This window comes from Nelumbo lutea, chromosome 1, assembly GCF_056320005.1.
Source record: "Nelumbo lutea isolate HS-2025 chromosome 1, American lotus-T2T, whole genome shotgun sequence".
Lineage (NCBI taxonomy): Eukaryota > Viridiplantae > Streptophyta > Magnoliopsida > Proteales > Nelumbonaceae > Nelumbo > Nelumbo lutea.
Window position 1 is genome coordinate 188,727,373 of NC_142684.1, and position 18,147 is coordinate 188,745,519.

At 39.6% G+C, this 18,147-nt stretch overlaps 1 protein-coding gene across 2 annotated transcripts in view; it reads left to right on the top strand.

The window, feature by feature from the left end:
- Positions 1 to 18,147, top strand: part of TPP2 (tripeptidyl peptidase ii) — a 109,587-nt gene that overhangs the window by 48,697 nt on the left and 42,743 nt on the right. For both annotated transcript variants that reach the window (XM_088961715.1, XM_088961716.1), the window contains exons 17-22: positions 2,260 to 2,438; positions 4,081 to 4,193; positions 4,266 to 4,436; positions 7,728 to 7,856; positions 7,996 to 8,096; positions 8,191 to 8,308. In XM_088961715.1, coding sequence (XP_088817841.1) covers positions 2,260 to 2,438; positions 4,081 to 4,193; positions 4,266 to 4,436; positions 7,728 to 7,856; positions 7,996 to 8,096; positions 8,191 to 8,308 — 811 coding nt within the window. The remainder of the gene's footprint in view (positions 1 to 2,259; positions 2,439 to 4,080; positions 4,194 to 4,265; positions 4,437 to 7,727; positions 7,857 to 7,995; positions 8,097 to 8,190; positions 8,309 to 18,147) is intronic.

The following is an 18,147-nucleotide window of genomic DNA, read 5'->3' on the forward strand; positions in this document are numbered from 1 at the left end:
TACACTGATCTTGGGTTCCATATTGTTCCATAACCACGTGATAATTTGTGCATCCTCTTGTTCCCAGTCTTCATACTCATGAGAATCAGTGGAGGGTTTGTCCTCCCTTATGTGTTTCACCTTATTCTTTGCCTTCAGAAAAACTTCTACACATTTAGCCCAAGGTACATAATTCTCTTCATTCAGTTTAATGGAGGTCATTTGAACATCTAGGTAGTCAGTAGGTATCATCACATTAGATTTGCTATCACTGTTATCTCCCATTGCTGAATTCTGTTATTACTGAATTCGACACATTGCACACTACTTGATCACACTAATCACACTGGTTTCAGCACTTGTTATTGCTGAAGGTTGCACTCTTTACACCACAAACCCTACCCTACGATCAGCTGAAATCTCACCACTATATGAGAACCACTCCCCCTTCGAATCACACAAAAAAACAGCATAAACCCTAGCACACTACAGTCTGAAATCCCATCATACAATCTAAAACATACTTCCTATTTGATTCATAACAAAAATATGCATAGAAATCTCTTACCTCATCACCCAAAAAACAAACCACACAAGAAAATCAGACCACACAAGACACCCACTGTACCGCACGAATCAGCCCTCTTCTCTTCATTGATTAGGGGAGGGCTTCTTAGAAACCACAACAACCGACCATGAACAACACAACTGGAGGCATAGAAACCTCCAAGGGAAGAGGGCAACCACTCCTTTTCAGCCCTTTCCCTTATCTCCAATTGATGGCAGAGAAATCAAGAGAAAACCCTAGATTGAGTGCGCAGAAAACAGAAATCTGGGCAGATCCGAGTTGCTTAGTTGAGCTCTGATACCATATTATGATTCGGCCTGCCTTTGAGTTCTGTTAGTCTGATAACAGCCAAGAAGAGAGAAGAAGAAAGGAGAAAGAAGAAAGAAAGAGAGAGAGAATGGAGGAGAAAAGGAGAGAAGAAAAGTCTAGTTCGAATAAGGGAAAAAATCACCTCTCCCATTCGGCTAGACATGTTTTATATTACTGACATAATGGAAAAGACACATGCGCCCTTACTTAAGTGAGGGACACTAGTTCTAATATAATATTACAGATCAACAACCTCAACATAAGTATAAAGACAGAAATACCCCTGCACTAACAATATACTATGCTGTTGGTGTGGTTAGCCAATATATGCATGAGCCTACGACCTCTCATATGCAGGCATTTAATAGAATTTTAACCTATCTGAAAGGATGCCTGGTAAAGGGATGTTGTATTCCAACCACAACCATCTAACGATTGAGGCTTACACAGATGTAGATTGGGCAGGGTCCTTTGATGATAGAAGATCTATATCTGGTTATTGTGCATTAGTCTGAGGTAGAATACAAGGCAATGGCTCATGGAGTGTCTGAACTACTCTGGTTGAAGACCTTATTGACTGAGATGGGCATCCAAGCGGATATCTCAATGAAATTATATTGTGACAATCAAGTAGTCATAAACATTGCCCACAATCCTGTTCAACATGATCGTACAAAGCATGTTGAGGTGGACATACACTATTAGAGAAAAAAATTGCTAGTGGAGAGATTTGCTTTTTTTTTGTAAGATTGGAAGACCAACTAGCCGATTGCCTCAATAAAGGTGTTCACCACGCAAAGTTTGCTAAGAACCTTGCCAAGCTGGCATGATTGACATATATGCTCAACTTGAGGGGGAGTGTTAAGAAAGTTTAGGCAAGGGTGTTTTTAGTCTTTATCTCTTCTCCTTGTACTCTTTTTGTATTTGGGCCAAAGTAGGGGCCTCTTTGTAATTTCTTGTTTCAAAATATGAAGTGCCTTTTGAGGGTGTGAACAGTAACAACAACACACCACTCGACACATTCCTCTTCTTCTCCTTTCTCCCTTTCTTTCTTTCTCATACAAACCCTAGATTTACAACACTAGTTTCCAACTATATGTAATATTAACTGAACACTAACCAAATTTTTGGGTTAGTTTGCACACGACCTACAAGTGTAATTTGAAGATTAAAGAAAAAGCTGAGATATACAAGTCAATCTATATTGAACCAGTCATCAATCGATTTTCTCTATTCATGGCTTGAAGAAATAAGTTAAACAAATTATTTGAAATCTGCCTTATAAAAACACCATAACATGTCACCATTTTAATCTTGTATGAAGTTAATTTTGTTTGTATAGTTTTGTGTGGCTTGGTTTCTTAACAAGTTATTTCTTTTATTCCTCCATTTTCTTATTCCAGTGTGGTGGTTGATCCTTCCTCACTTGGTGAAGGGCTTCACTATCATGAACTCTATGGAATTGATTGCAAAGCACCATGGCGTGGTCCTCTATTCAGGGTGCCAATCACAATAACAAAGCCCGCCATTTTAAAAGCTCAGTCTCCACTGATTTCATTCTCAGGGATGCCATTTTTACCAGGTATTTATTTATTTATTTTTGCATATTTTCTTGATGCTATGTTCAAGTTATGTTTACCTCTTAACATGTTTTATAAGATTATAGATTTGCATCCCTGTTTTCTAGTTGAGAAATTAATAGTGCTGCATCATATGTCTTAAATGTTAGTGAGGTCTTCTATGCCAGCTCAGATGTATTATTGCTAGCATTTCAAAGAGATTGGTCATTATATTTATGCTTTGAGATGGTTATTTTACAAGTAATGTTTTCCTTCCTAGCTTACCTAATAATTAAATACTTTCATTTTCTATTGGAAAGCATTTCATCATCGAAGTTAAGTAATGTCTAATAGTACTTATAGTTGGATATTTTCACAATTATTGACAGAATATCAAAGTAAGAGAGATAACATGTATCGGACATTGGTATTTGTTTTCTGCAGGGTATTTTTCTGTCATCTGGACTTGTACTTTTTAACTACTAATTAGGAGCATAGTCTGTTTATTAATAATGAGATGTGGCCAAGTCATACCCCTATAAAGTTTTGGGTTTTCATGTCTTTACTATCCAATTCTTTGATATTTTTTTTAGGAATGTTGATAATTCTATCCAGATTATAAAGACAAATGGATATGGGTTTAAAGTGGAAATTAAAGTACGACAAATGTCTTTGGTGACCAGTCTCCTAATTAGTACTTTTTAACTACTAATAGGAGCATACCCTGTTTATTAATAATGAGATGTGGCCAAGTGATACCCCTATAAAGTTTTGGGTTTTCATTTCTTTACTATCCAATTCTTTGATATTTTTTTTAGGAATGTTGATAATTCTATCCAGATTATAAAGACAAATGGATATGGGTTTAAAGTGGAAATTAGAGTACGACAAATGTCTTTGGTGGCCAGTCTGCCACCTTATATTTCATTCAACAATAGAAAAAATTGTACCTAGAGGGGGGGGGTAGAAGCTTTTCTTGTCAAAAGGAACTAAGTTAAAAAGATGATCATTTCAATATATGAATATAAAACAACCACAATGCAAGTGAAAACACACCGATTGACAAAATCCCAAGAAGATTGCAGGAAAAAAAAAGAGGCCTTTTGTTTTGTTTGATAATATGTTTTTGCTTCCTTTTGTTTTGTACAGTCACACTATACACTCAATGTACTTTGGCTGCTGTATACTTCTTGGATAGTTGATTGATACAATATATGAATTCACCTTCTCAAAAAAAAAAAAAAAGCAGCACATTCATGCCTCAAAATAATGACCTTTCCCTTGTCTTTTGTTCAGATCAACCTGATAGCTGCTTTTTAATGATTGTCTCCAATGAGATCTATGCTACCAAAACTTGCAAAATATCAAACATTTCTTGTAGAAAATCACATGGAAAATGCATGCTTTTCAGGTCATGTGATGCATCTACAAGTTTGGTGTACAATCATGCACTTATCTGTATCACATGATCTATGTGATGGCACTTGAGTTATGTTGTTAATTCTCATTACTCTTTTCCATACTAGCACAGTGACATTGAATATAAAGCATTGGCTTGTGCTGCAAGATTCAATGAATACTTATATTTTAGTTAACTACTTGTGTTGAGATGTTGGAAGTTTACTTCAACAATTTTTATGCTTATGGGTCGCATTACTTAAATAGGTCATATTGAAAGGAGATTTATCGAGGTACCACCTGGTGCCAGTTGGGCTGAGGCAACTATGCGAACATCAGGGTTTGATACTGCTAGAAGATTTTTTGTTGATACTGTTCAGGTACAGGATGTCAGAATGTTTTGAAATCTTCACATTTCTGGAAGTGCATCTCCTAACATTCTTGTAATGCAGATATCTCCTTTGAAGAGGCCTATTAAGTGGGAGAGTGTTGTAACGTTCTCGTCTCCTTCTTCCAAAAGTTTCACCTTTCCTGTGAAAGGTGGTCAGACAATGGAATTAGCCATTGCTCAGTTTTGGTCAAGTGGCATAGGAAGTCATGAAACCACTACTGTAGATTTTCAGGTATCATATTTTATTAATGGGGGATGTTTTCCTTTATGTTTTCTGTTTATATGAGGATTTTTTGCCAGAACCATGGATCTAAAATGCTTCCTTTACATGTCCTATTTAACTTGACCTTTTCCCACAAATTTAATGTTGAAAAGAATAATATATTTCTTGTCAATAATGAAATTTTCATTAATAAAATATGAAAATCAAGGTTTCTAATCTTCAGTTCTCCATGTGGAAGGATATCCAGCTACCATGACTCATCAAGAAAATGGTTAAAGTTAAGGAAAAAATCACACCTTTTATTCATAATGTATGTGTATGCACCACAGTGAGTGTTTTATTCTGGAATGCTACGTGGGCCAGGATTCTTTTCGTGAGGGTAGGCTACTCATGTTTTGCAATTTCAAAATTATTGATGCTTTGCCATGCATTAATAGAAGTTTCAGGGGCACTTCACTATTTTATCTAAGATATTTGCAAAATCCAGAGGGATTTGTGAAAATCACTAAAAACATGGAATTTGTTAATGAAACTTAAGGGGTTGTTAGAAGAAGTATGATATACATTTAAGACTTAATGTCCATAACAAACAACTCTGCATATCTAATAAGAGGAAGGCTAGGTGACTTAAATAGGTCTACTGATTACCTAAAACATCTAATTCATTATCATAAAAAAATATGTAATTTTTGTTACTGTATAATTTGATTGTATTGAGAATCCCCTTTTTCTAGTTGTCTGTCCATTTTTCTTGAAATATAGTGACTTGGTAACATAGTAAGTGAACCACATTGGAATATTATGCCAATCATCCAATCCTTAAAGTCCCATTTTTTCTTTTAGGAAAAATTTCATGATCATTTTTGCAGAATATAGGAATGTTTTGACTATATTCTGAAACTTAGACCTTGAATATTTAATTTGTCAATCAGCGATATAGGGGTAAAATATTATTGTAATCTTTCATATAGTCCCCAAGTGAAATGTTGCCAAATCTTGCTAATATTGCAAACTATGGGCTACATGACCTCTCTTTACTACTTAACGTTCCATTAAAAATTGCATATTGCTTTGGTTTTTGATTGAAAAAAAAATACAGAAAAGGATAAACACTAAAAATAAATAATTTTGGAAATGGTTTTTTTTGTGCCCAGTGACAGCTGCCTAGTTAATCTGGGACTGATTGAGCCCATCTTTTTCTTCTATTTTGAAGGTGACAAATGCCTTAATCTTTTCTAAAGATTCAATGCAATGGGGTTATTTCTTATCTGATTACCCCATTGAGCTTGGTGGTTCTATTTGTCCAGAGATGTTTTCCCTCCTTCAAGACAACCCATCTTCAATCATTTGCAATCTGTAAATCTGTGGTGTAACTGATCTGTAGTGGCTTTGTTGGGGTTGCGTTCAGTTGGTTGAACCTACCCTTTCTTGTATCGGTTATTTCATCCAATAAAATTACCTTATCTTTTATTTCCAAAAAAAATCCTTGTTTTCAGAGGGCGGAGATTGACAGTGATTCTTATTTGATTGGATGTATGCTGGAGCTATGGGATGGGACTTTGGTCCTTGTAGCGTCATATTTGGAAAGCTCATACCTATGGTTCCAGGTTAACAACTCATTGACATGGATTCCAAGGTTGGCCAAATCTTTGATTTACAGTTTAGTTTGGAGTGGAGTTTGGAGATTTTTTCTGGATCTGAAGCTCTTCTGTTTAGGGATGGATCTTATGGTCCAGTTCTTATCCTCACTGAATTTTTATTGGTGTCCTTGTTTTGGCTTTACTATGGGTGAATGCTATGTTGTATGGATCCCTATCCTTGTAATTTATGATTTTATCACTTTGATCATTATTAAGATCTCTGTTATATATTTTAACAGTTCCTCATCCTCTTTACAGTAATTCAATAAATTTTGTGCAGCACCCCTGGCAAGTTCATCAGCCATCAAATTGGCAGATCATAGGCCCCATATCTTCACTCCATTTTCTTAAAATTGTAGCAATTGCCATCTTCTAAAAATCTAAGGCCCACTCGAATCAGTTCCCTGCCATGGCACCACCCCATAGCAACCTAGGAGTGCTTCTTGAGAAACTTACCAATCCATGTACAAAGTGAAGGTCTATGGCCTTGGATCTGACCCAATTAATTCACCATAACATGGTGTTAACTCACCCCATTGGTAATAAGGAGACAAACAGCTGGCTTATACTGGACAACTGAACCATTTGAATCACCAAGTATTTGAGATGTTTATGTTAGAGTAGTTGGCATGTAGGTGTTGGCTTAAACCTGTATATGATGTAGTATTTTTATCTTTTAATGATATCTTATTTTATTTTTACTATAAAAAGCCCCACCCCTTGTACACCAATTGCCAGATTTCCTTTGTTGTATTAGCCCACAAGAAATTTCTGCTTATATGAGGTAGGGTATAATTACATAGCCAGGTCATCACCATGTTCTTTGTCTCAGGTTTCCCTCGTACACCAATTGCCATCTTGGCTGATTGTGACTATTCCAGATAGTTTGTACCATCTAATTTAACAGCAGTAATGGTACTAGACCCTAAAGGTTCACTGGTACCTCCCTCACCCAGTCCAAGGTCACCATTTGATTTTTATTCAATTCCACTACCTTGCATAGCTTCTTAAATAGCTTAAAAACACCAATAAAAACAAGAACTAACCTCCAGGATCAGATCATCTTGGTGGATTGTGACTATTCCAGATAGTTTGTACCATCTAATTTAACAGCAGTGATGGTACTAGACCCTAAAGGTTCACTGGCACCTCCCTCACCCAGTCCAAGGTCACCATTCGATTTTTATTCAATTCCACTAGCTTCCATAGCTTCTCAAATAGCTTAAAAATACCAATAAAAACAAGAAATAACCTCCAGGATCAGATCGATCCCCTCTGGGCAGCCTAAGAATCCTTCTGAATACAAAAAAATTTTAGTTGGAGAGATTTTTTCTTTCCTGGGAATTGATAGAAGCAAGAGAAAAGGCTTTCGATCTCACCAGGAGCCCCAGATGATAGGGAGTGGATATCTGTTACTTCAAAGGGGGTATTGCTTGTACTGCAGGGCTCTTGGGGAGTTCTTGAAAAGTGGAACAAAGGGCTAGCTCTACTTTTCCTTGTAAAATTGATCTCTTTGTAATTTATCATGTAATCCTATATCAATTATCAAGAAAATTTTCAGTTATTGATCAGAAAAAAGAAAATTTGGTCAATTATTTTAGAACGGAAATTTTATGTATTTCGGTGATTTGGACTCTTTTTCTTCAACATGTGTTCTTAGGTTGGATTTCATGGGATTGATGTCAACACAGAGGAAATAGTACTTGATGGATCTGAAGCGCCAATAAGAATTGAAGCCAAGGCTCCCTTATCATCTGAGAAACTTGTTCCAGCTGCCATTTTAAACAAGGTAAAATAGACTTCAGTCTGTACAGGGTAACACGTTACTATCCTAGCTTGGTGCATCCATTTAATATTGTTTATATAGTTTCTGCACCTTATCTCTTTTGTGCAGCTAGCAATTCCTTTCTGGTTGCTCCATTTTGCAGATAAGAGTTCCTTATCGACCTACTGAGGTTAAACTTAGTACCCTTCCTACAAACCGTGACAAGTTACCTTCTGGCAAACAGATTCTTGCATTAACATTAACGTGGGTTTGCTTCATACTGTGCTTCTTTTCCCATTCTTCTATGGCTGAAAATTAGCTTTTATCCTTTTCTTAGAATATCTTGTCGGTTCTACAGTTACAAGTTCAAATTGGAGGATGGAGCTGAGATAAAGCCTCAAGTTCCATTACTTAACAATCGTATATATGATACAAAATTTGAGTCCCAGTTTTATATGATTTCAGATTCAAACAAGGTATGCGGCCATTGGAGTGGCTTTATTATGGGTTATGTGTATATTCCTTCTTCTACCATTGATGTTCTCTTTATCTTCTATTTTCACTGCAATGTTTCTCCATCTTCACATTATTATTTGCTGTTCTATCTCTTCTGTGGAAAGAAGAATTCTACTATTGTTTAGGCACTTATTGGTACCATTTTTTGTCTTTTAAATTTTACATCTGTCATTTTCGTTTGGTTCCAGAGATCAGAAAACTTCCTAGTGTACTTTCAAGATATAGAGGGAGTGTATTGGTCTAAGTTGTATTGAGTGGTCTGCCCCTATGACATAAAGCACTGGGTTATAGCTGATTTAGGGTGAAGAGGATGTTCTTTGTATATGGGGTGAGTCATTTTCCTCCTTTTGATGTCTTCTGAGTCATTTTCCCCTTCCTCTGATCTTTCTCTATTTTCTGGTTACTAACAGATCAGGGCTATATTTGATAAAATGAGAAACAAGTACTATGGGGAACGAGGATCCCAATAAAAGGATTCAAATGGAGTAGTGGGAAAAGATTTAAGTGCTCATAATTCAACGATGGATATGGCACTAAACAGAGAAGAATGGCAAAACAGGGTTCATGTTGATGACGAAATGAAGAAGTGTTTTAAGTCTCTCCCACGCCCTCCCTAGATAAAGAATCCTTCTGCAGACACTAACCACATTCCCACATTGGATATTCAAGAGATCTTTGCCTTCATTTTCCAGACTAGGATATCTATGATAAAAACTTTATCTACTGATCAATAAAATGATCAAAACTAACTCTTAATCCGATGCGGGAGCTGAAGAGTCAAAATTGGAATTTTATGAAATTCTGTATTTTTGGACAGTAGGGGTATTTTTGTCATTTTGCAATTTTATGTGGGGTTCAATGATTGGGTTTAATATGTATAGTTTTAGTTTGTTTATATTTAAAATTTCAGAGTCATTGCATATGTAGGATTAGAGTTACGTAGAAAATAACTTAAAGAAAAGAAAAGGTGGTCAAAAGCCACAACTAGTTTTGGGAGAGGGCCATGGTTCTTGTGGAGGGCTCAGAGATGCTTGACTGGTTGAAAGAGTTTGTTTCTGATGCAGCAGCTAAAGGGAGGCAGCTAAAATGGAAAGAATATTTCTCAGAGACAGGTAGGCGGTATGTGATGGAAAGCAAGAGGAATGCAAAGGGTGCATTCATATCTCTCACTGAATAATTCTCCAAAGGAAGGAAGCAAATGGTTTGTTTCCCTCAAGGGAAAAAATAGTCAAGGTTGGAAAGGGGTTTCTGGTATACTAACATATTTCCTAAACAGAAGGAAACTGGAGAAGAAAGAGTTATGGAATTTGACAAAAGTGATCAAAGTCCGTTAGTTAGCATCCATATCCTGTGTAAGGAAGAGGAACCAAAAAAGAAATTTTTGGCCTTGGCAAACAACAGTAGGAATCCTTCCTTGGTAGCAGATGGGATTACAGGACAATGGGAAGAATGCTAGTGATTGAAGCTGAAAAGTTGGTGATAGATTGGTCGAAAGTTGCAGAATTATTTAAGTTCAAACTGGGGCTAAGGAGCACCTTTATTTTAACTCCGTTTGATCATGCTAAGGCAGTGCTGGATCCTCTTGAAAACCAGGTAAATATTATAGCTTTATGTATTCAAGATTCTCTGGGGACCTTCTCAATCATTAAATGGTCTACATCTTCCAATTCAAAAATCTTCTTAGTTGAAGCTAATGTGACTGTTCGAGTGATTGGTTTGCCATTCCATCTTTGGAGTCAAGAGACAGCAAACTCAATTGCTTTGCTGTGTGGTGCTCGCCTTGATGTTGTATTTTGGGGAGACCTAAGAAGTGCAGCCCTTCTACTGGGTGGAGTAAAACCAGATGATATACCGAGGAAGGTGACCATTGATGTTGATGGATTGTTTTTACCTGTCTGGTTAGCTTCCTCCATTGAAGTTGCTCTTTGGAGGGAGGCTAGGCAGGAGGAAGATGAAAAGGTTGAAAGTGGAGCTACGTGGCAGTTTGGAGTTGGTCAAATAGAAGAAACTGGGCAATTTCACCAAAATGGAAAGACAACATTTAAGCAGTCCAAAAGATTTGGGTCAGGAGAATAGTATAAAACGTGAGATACAAGGTAAGGGTGTGGCAACCAATAGGACATTTGCTCAGGTAGTAGCTTCTAGCGCCATGCAAAATAATTTGAATGGTTTAAATGAACTAATTACTGTAGGGGAGGGGAAGGGTCTGTTCGTAGTACGAGCTGAACCACAGAATGGGGGAGGTAAACCATTGGGTCAGGCTGGTGCCTCGTTAGAATCTGAAAATCTTGTTGTGGTTGAATCCATGGATAATGGGCTTTTGTTTTCAACTTTGCCTCCTGGGCCCAGTAGGCCCAAAACTAAGTTAAGTGGGCCAAAATTAAATGGTCCAAGGCTTAAGTTGGCGCGGGAGGACTTAAAGGTGCACATGACAGGGGGAGCATCTCAGGTAGACTGGAAACAAGGTCTACCATTGTCTTCCTCGAGCTCCTCCTTTCGCTCGAACAGCTCTGCAAAGGCATCCAGCTCCTTACATTGGATCCCATTGAAGAAGCTAGCTTGATCTTCACAGGATCGCCGTAATCTGAGGTGTGTGTATCACAGTAAGATACACAACTCTGACCTGGAAATGCCAACAAATGATGAAGAGTTTTCTGATTCAATTTCAGAATCTGGAGAAACCCTCAGTCTGGGAAGCATTGACCTTCAAAAACCAAAAGATGTCATGGGGGGAAGCGTAAACACTGAACTATTATTTCCAGAGGAGGAAATGGACCCACAAGATTTTGGAAATGGCAAACAACTGAGGAATCTGAGCCCCAATGGCGGTGAACAAAAATCTTCTCTTCCAGAAATTATTTTGCAAAAAAAAAAAAAAAAACAGATGGTGTTGGAAACACTTGCAGAGGTTCGGTAGATTACATCTCCGCCAATAAATGAGTGTACTCCATTGGCACAACCTATTCAGGATATTGAGCCAGAGAGACGGGAATCATATCTTGCACCTCACCTAAGGAATCACATAGAGGGAAAGACTAGAGAGGTACCTTTCACTGCAGGGGGTGAAAAAGTCACAGTTGAACCTAGTCCACTTCAACAGCTGAATCAGGAATGTTGTAAGGCTTGAGTGTTCCTTGTAATTGATGTTAGTGGGACAGTTTCAGTTACTAGTCCTTTCTTTCTTTCTTTTCTTATTGTTCTTATTCTAGGATATGCTGCCAGGGGCATACTTGTAATTTTGCCTTTCTTATAAAGATTATTATAAATAGAAAACTGGCGGCTGCCAGTACTGAGTTTTTTGCCTTTCCGTTCTATCATCTGTACCTCTCTCTCTCTCTCTCTCTCTCTCAATCATCACAAGAAACTACATGGTATCAGAGCGGAATTTCTGGGCTGGAGAAGACCTACGGTCCTAGCATCAGTCTTTCCGAAGGGGATTGGACGTGACTACTTTTGTTTCAGAAGGAAAAGGAGGAAAAGAACCTAGCGGCGGCTTGTGTTTTTTAATTCTCTGGCGACTGTACTTTTAGAAACCCTAGTCAGTCCTGCGGCTGTACTTCTGCTGAAACCCTAGTGGCTCCATGTGACAGTTACTGAAAACCCTAGCTGTGTCTGGCCGTGGGATGGTGCTGGTCTGCTGAAACCCTAATCGAAGGAGGGTGTTGATGGCGCAATGAAACACTAGCAGGTTCTGATCTAGTGTTGAACAGGTGTGGTTTTGTTTCAGTTTCTCTCAGTCTCCTTTATCCAATGGTGCGTAGGGCTTAGGCCTTGATTATATGATTACTAGTTTGAATAATTATTGGATGGTTAGAGTGGGGGAATCGGACTGACAGTAATGTCTGTATTGGTGGTGCTGAACCGATGACTGGACTCTTTATTGTTCTGTTTGGATGTTGTAGTGACTGATCTCTCATTCTCAGCAATAGTTGTGCTCTCAGCAATATTGAATAGCTTGTTGCTCACATCCTAGGAGTAAACCCTGAGTTGCCACATTCCAGTTGTGGCGGTTGTGCTGTTAGGTGGCATTTGGACTGGTTGGTTGTAATTTTCAATGGCAAGTCAGGAACTGACCTCACTGGGAAACACCTCAACCCGCAACAAAGCAGATATGGGAGGTGAAACCATGGTCTTTCCCATGCCAATCACCCTCTTGAATGGTCTGAACTACCTGGAGTGAGCTAAGAGTGTAAAACTCTATGTAACAGCAAGGGGTAAGACTGGTTACATCAATGGAAGGGTGAAAGAACCTAAGGGTGATACAGCTGAACATGATAGGTGGGACCAAGAAAACAGTATGGTGATGTCTTGGCTCCTTGCAGCTATGAAACCTGATGTGAAGAAGAATTTTATGTGGGCAGACACCGCCAGTGAGATCTGGGAACAGGCCAGAAGTACCTACTCTGAGCAAAGGCATTATGCCAAGATTTACCAACTACAAGCTGAGTCCTCTACTTGTAAATAGGGAAACTGTAGCTTGTCCTCATATTATTCGGCTCTTACCTCCATATGGAAGGAGTTGGACCATTATTAGGCCATAGAGTGGAAGCACGATGATGATGCTAAGGCCTACAGGAAGCTGATCTCTCAGCAACGAGTGTTTGCTTTCTTGTTAGGGCTGAACCCTGTATATGAACCATTAAGGGTGCAGATTCTAGGAAGCAAAGAATTGCCTACAGTACACGAAGTATACTCCCTCGTCTAGTCTGAAGAAAACAGGTGGAGTGTGATGGTTACAACCGAGGGGGAGCAACAAGTTGCCTTGGCTGCGGTGAATAACAGCCCAACAAGGAAGAAAGGTGATCCTAAGAAGGCAAATGATAAAGATAAACTCTTTTGTACCCACTGTAGAAGGTCACAACATAAACGTGACACCTGTTGGGACATCCACGGGAAACCCAAGTGGGCAGCAAAGAATCAAGAACACGGTAAAGGTCACGTGAAAAGAACGAGTGCAGAAAATGTGGCAACCCAAGAGACTCAGGTTGCCGGCAGTACCCGGGACTCTCATAATAAACTTGACCCCAAGGAGGATATAATGAATTCATTCAGGGAGCATCTGGAATCTTATGGTAGGGCATTGCTGCAATTGGATAGCTCAGTCACTGGTACTCCAAATACCTCATTTGCATCCACTTCAGGTAATGTGGCTTTTGCATTCCATGTCACTCCCACAGATTCCCCTTGGATTATTGACTCAGGGGCCTCAAATCACAAGACCGGTAAGCCTAACCTATTCCATTCTTATAGCCTTTTGTCAGGAAGGGATAGAGTGAGACTTGCAGATGGTTCCTTCTCTTCCATTGCAGGTCAAGGATTGATATCCCTTCCCCATGGCCTTAACCTGAATTGTGTTTTGCATGTCCCTCAACTTCCCATAAATTTTCTTTCAATTAGTAGCATTACAAGTTCTTTAAACTATAGTGTAACCTTTTTTGCTGATTCATGTGTTTTTCAGGACCTAACTTCTGGGAGGACGATTGGTAGAGGAAGCCTGGTGGATGGTCTCTACATTCTCGACAACAAAGCTGGTCTTTCTGTGTCATCCTCAGAGTCACATAGTCAGTCAAATAAGAGTCAAATTTTGTTGTGGCATAGTCGTTTAGGTCATGTTTCTTTTGAAGTAATAAAATGTTTGTTTCCACTTTTATTTAAGTCGTGTTCAGTGTCAGAGTTCATGTGTCAAACATGTTAGTTGAGTAAACAATGTAGAACAACTTTTCATTCCAGCAATAAAAGATCAAATGTTCCCTTTCATATTGTGTATTCTGATGTATGGGGGCCTACAAATGTAACCTTTGAGGGTGGATATCGATATTTTATTACACTGATTGATGATTACTCTCGCTATACATGGGTAATCCCTATGTGTAGCAGAGACGAGGTTCCAAAGATAGTGCGACTTCCAGAGGATGGTGTTTACACAATTCCATGTTGAAATACAAATCTTCCAATCCGATAATGCGAACGTATACTTCCATGGGGATCTAAATGAGTTCTTCGCCTCCCATGGGTCTATTCATAGAAGCTCATGCGCCAGAACACCACAGCAAAATGGGGTTGCATAAAGAAAAAATAGGCTCCTCCTTGAGATAGCCCGCGAGATGATGTTCCACATGAGTGTCCCAAAAAGGTTTTGGGTGGATGCTATACTTACAGCTGCGTATGTCATCAACCGCATGGCCTCCAGAGTGTTAAATTACATGGCCCCTCATCAGTTACTGTACTCTTAGTCACCTTTATTTTCCATCCCCATGAGAGTCTTTTGTTGTCGGGCCTTTGTCCACGATTTGTATCCATCCAGAGGTAAGTTAGACCCTCGGTCCATTCCTTGTGTCTTTCTGGGGTACCCATCCTCTTAGAAGGGGTATCAATGTTTTGATCCAGTCAGTCATAAATATTTTGTGTCTATGGATGTGTCCTTCTTTGAGTCCGAGCCATTCTTCCCTCCTACTCAGGGGGAGAGTCGTAGTGTGGATGAGGAGAAGCAGGTTCAGGTGTCCCTTCCTTCTATTTCGGACCTCACTCCCTTCCATGTCTTCCAGCGTACTCGTCGGAGAGATCAACAGTGTGATAGAAATGTGGAGCAGCCAACCACTGAGCAACTGGCATCATCAGAATCCCAGGAGGTAAGTCCAACCCCTAACCCTTCTCCCACTGTGGATGACCTGAACATCCTTATTGCTCAATGAAAGGGAGTCAGGTCGTGCACTACCAAACACCCCATTACTCGCTTTGTTTCCTATGACCACATCTCTCCCTTGTACCGAGCCTTCCTATCGGCAGTTGACTGCATCCCTGTTCCCAAGAATGTTGCAGAAGCCTTAAAATTCCCTGAGTGGATAGATGCCATGAAGGAGGAGATTGATGCCCTCCACAAAAATCAGACTTGGGAATTGGTGGATCCTCTAGAGGGGAAAGAACTCGTGGGGTGCAGATGGGTGTTCACAGTTAAGCACATGGCGGATGGAACGGTTGAAAGGTACAAAGCAAGACTAGGAGCCAAAGGGTACACATAGGTATATGGAGTTGACTATGATTCGACTTTTGCCCTGGTGGCTAAGATGAACTCGATTAGGGTTCTCCTATCCTTAGTTGCTAATTTTGATTGTGAATTGCATCAACTGGACATAAAGAATGCCTTCCTGAATGGTGACTTGAAAGAAGAGGTATACATGGTTCAACCTCCTGGATTCTCCGCCAAGGGAAGTGAAAGCAAGGTGTGCAAGCTACGGAAGTCTCTCTACGGCTTAAAATAGTCTCCCAGAGCTTGGTTCAGTAAGTTTCACATGGCAGTTCAAGAGATGGGGTTCCAACAGTGCCAGTCTGATCATGCACTTTTTGTGAAGAGATGTCAGGAGCAGGTTGCCGTATTGATAGTGTACGTAGACAATGTCATCATTACAGGGAGCTGGAGTTCAGAGATACAGAAATTGAAACAATTCCTTGCATCCAAATTTGAAGTGAAAGATCTAGGACTCCTAAAGTATTTCCTTGGGATCGAAGTTGCCCGTTCAAAAAGGGGTATCTTTGTCTCTCAAAGGAAATACACCCTTGATCTATTACGAGATACAGGTAAGTTAGGTGCAAGGCCGGCAGACACTCCTATGGATGCGGACCACAAGCTAGGTGACTGTATTGGTGAACCTCTAAAAGATGTAAAGCAGTTCCAAAGGTTAGTGGGAAAGCTGATTTATCTGTCCATGACTCGTCTAGATATTGCCTATTCAGTTGGAGTTCTGAGCCAGTTTATGCACTCTCCTAAGAAACCACACATGGAGGCAGCAGAGAGAGTCCTTAGATACCTGAAGAAACATCTAGGAACGGGCCTACTATTCAATAAACACAATCACCTGAAGGTGGAAGTCTTTATAGATGCTGATTGGGCAGGAGCAGTGGATGATAGAAAGTCCACTAGTGGGTATTGCACATTTGTGGGAGGAAATTTGGTGACCTGGAAGAGCAAGAAGCAAAGTGTGGTAGCAAGATCAAGTGCAAAAGCTGAGTATAGAGCTATGGCACATTGGGTGGCTGAAGTCCTTTGGCTAAAGAACCTCCTAGGTGAGTTTGGAGTTGCTGTTCATAATCCTATGTCTCTTTATTGTGACAACAAGGCTGCAATAAACATCGCCAACAACCCGGTCCTACATGAGAGGACTGAGCATATTGAGGTGGATAAGCACTTCATAAGAGAGAAACTGGAAAAAAGGGAAATTTGTATCCCTTATGTCAACACCAAGGAACAACTTGCTGATGTCCTCACAAAAGGACTTCTGCGTTTGAGGCACAATGAGCTATGTGACAAGCTGGGCATGATAGACATCTTTAGCCCAACTTGAGGGGGAGTGTTGTAAGGCTTGAGTGTTCCTTGTAATTGATGTTAATGGGACAATTTCAGTTACTAGTCCTTTCTTTCTTTCTTTTCTTATTGTTCTTATTCTAGGATATGCCGCCAGGGGCATACTTGTAATTTTGCCTTTTTATAAAGATTAATATAAATAGAAAACTGGCGGCTGCCAGTACTGAGTTTTTTGCCTTTCCGTTCTATCATCCGTACCTCTCTCTCTCTCTTTCTCAATCATCACAAGAAACTACAAGGAACTAGGAATGGGTCTGGTCTTGACTTCAACAGTTGATACCCAACATCTGGTCCCATTGCAATCACCTCTATTACCTTTAGGTAAGCCTAACCATTTTCTTTTAGATACTAATCTGGGTTCTATGCCTGTAACAGATATCTTGGAATCTCAACCAGAACAACCAAGTGGCAACAGGGGAGTGATGAATGAGTGTGCTGGAATTCGAACTAAGATGGGGGATTCTTTAGTAGAAAAGAAACAAGAGGAACTGGAATGGATTTGGGAGCAGATTTTTACCCTGTTGGAGGACTATAAAGAGAAAGAGGAGATGGTAGTGGAGACCCGAAAAAAGCTAAATGAGATGCAAGCCCCAACAAATTGGTGCAGGAAACAGGAAATAAAGAGCCGTCTTGGAAGTCAGTCGGTAAGAAGGAAAAAGAAGAACTTTGAAGTAGAGAAACTAATTTTGGACATTGAAGGGGATATTGTATTCAGTGGAAGAGGGGAAAGGAAAAAGGGCTCTAAATAAGGGGAAGATAGTGTCTTGGAGGGCATAGATCAAGAAGGTTAATGAAGATCATCAGTCAGAATGCAAGAGGTTTGGACAGTTCTAGAAAAAGGAGACTGATTAAGGAGTTGCTTTGAAGAGAAAGGCTTGATATTGTGATCCTACAGGAGACCAAACTAGCTGAGCTAGATAGGAGATGGGTCAGAGAGATTTGGAAAGTAAGAGGTGTGAGATGGTGTTCAGCTCCCTCTTGGGGAGCTTTGGGGGTTATAGTAACTTTGTGGAGGGAGGATTTCATAAAACTAGTAGAGGAGCGGATAAGAAACGTCATTGTATCCCTAAAATTCAGGATGGTGGAAGATGGATTTACTTGGGTGTTAACAAATGTGTATGGGCCAAATAATTATACAGAGAAGAATGAGTTATAGGAAGAGCTTCATGGCATCCAAGGTTTATGGGAAGGCCCCTGGTGCTTGGGTGGGAGGGGACTTTAATGCAATAAGGTTCACAACTGAGTCAAATAATGCTTGATAGGCCATCACGACTAGTATGAGGAAGTTTAATGACTTCATTAGTTCTTCTGAGTTACGAGAGCTACCTTTACTATAAGCTATCTTCACTTCCAAGAAAACCCAACTTGTTCGAAACTTGATAGAGTTCTTTTCATTGAGGGTTGGGAGAGCTACTGGAGAGGTTTGGTGGCTAAGGGTTT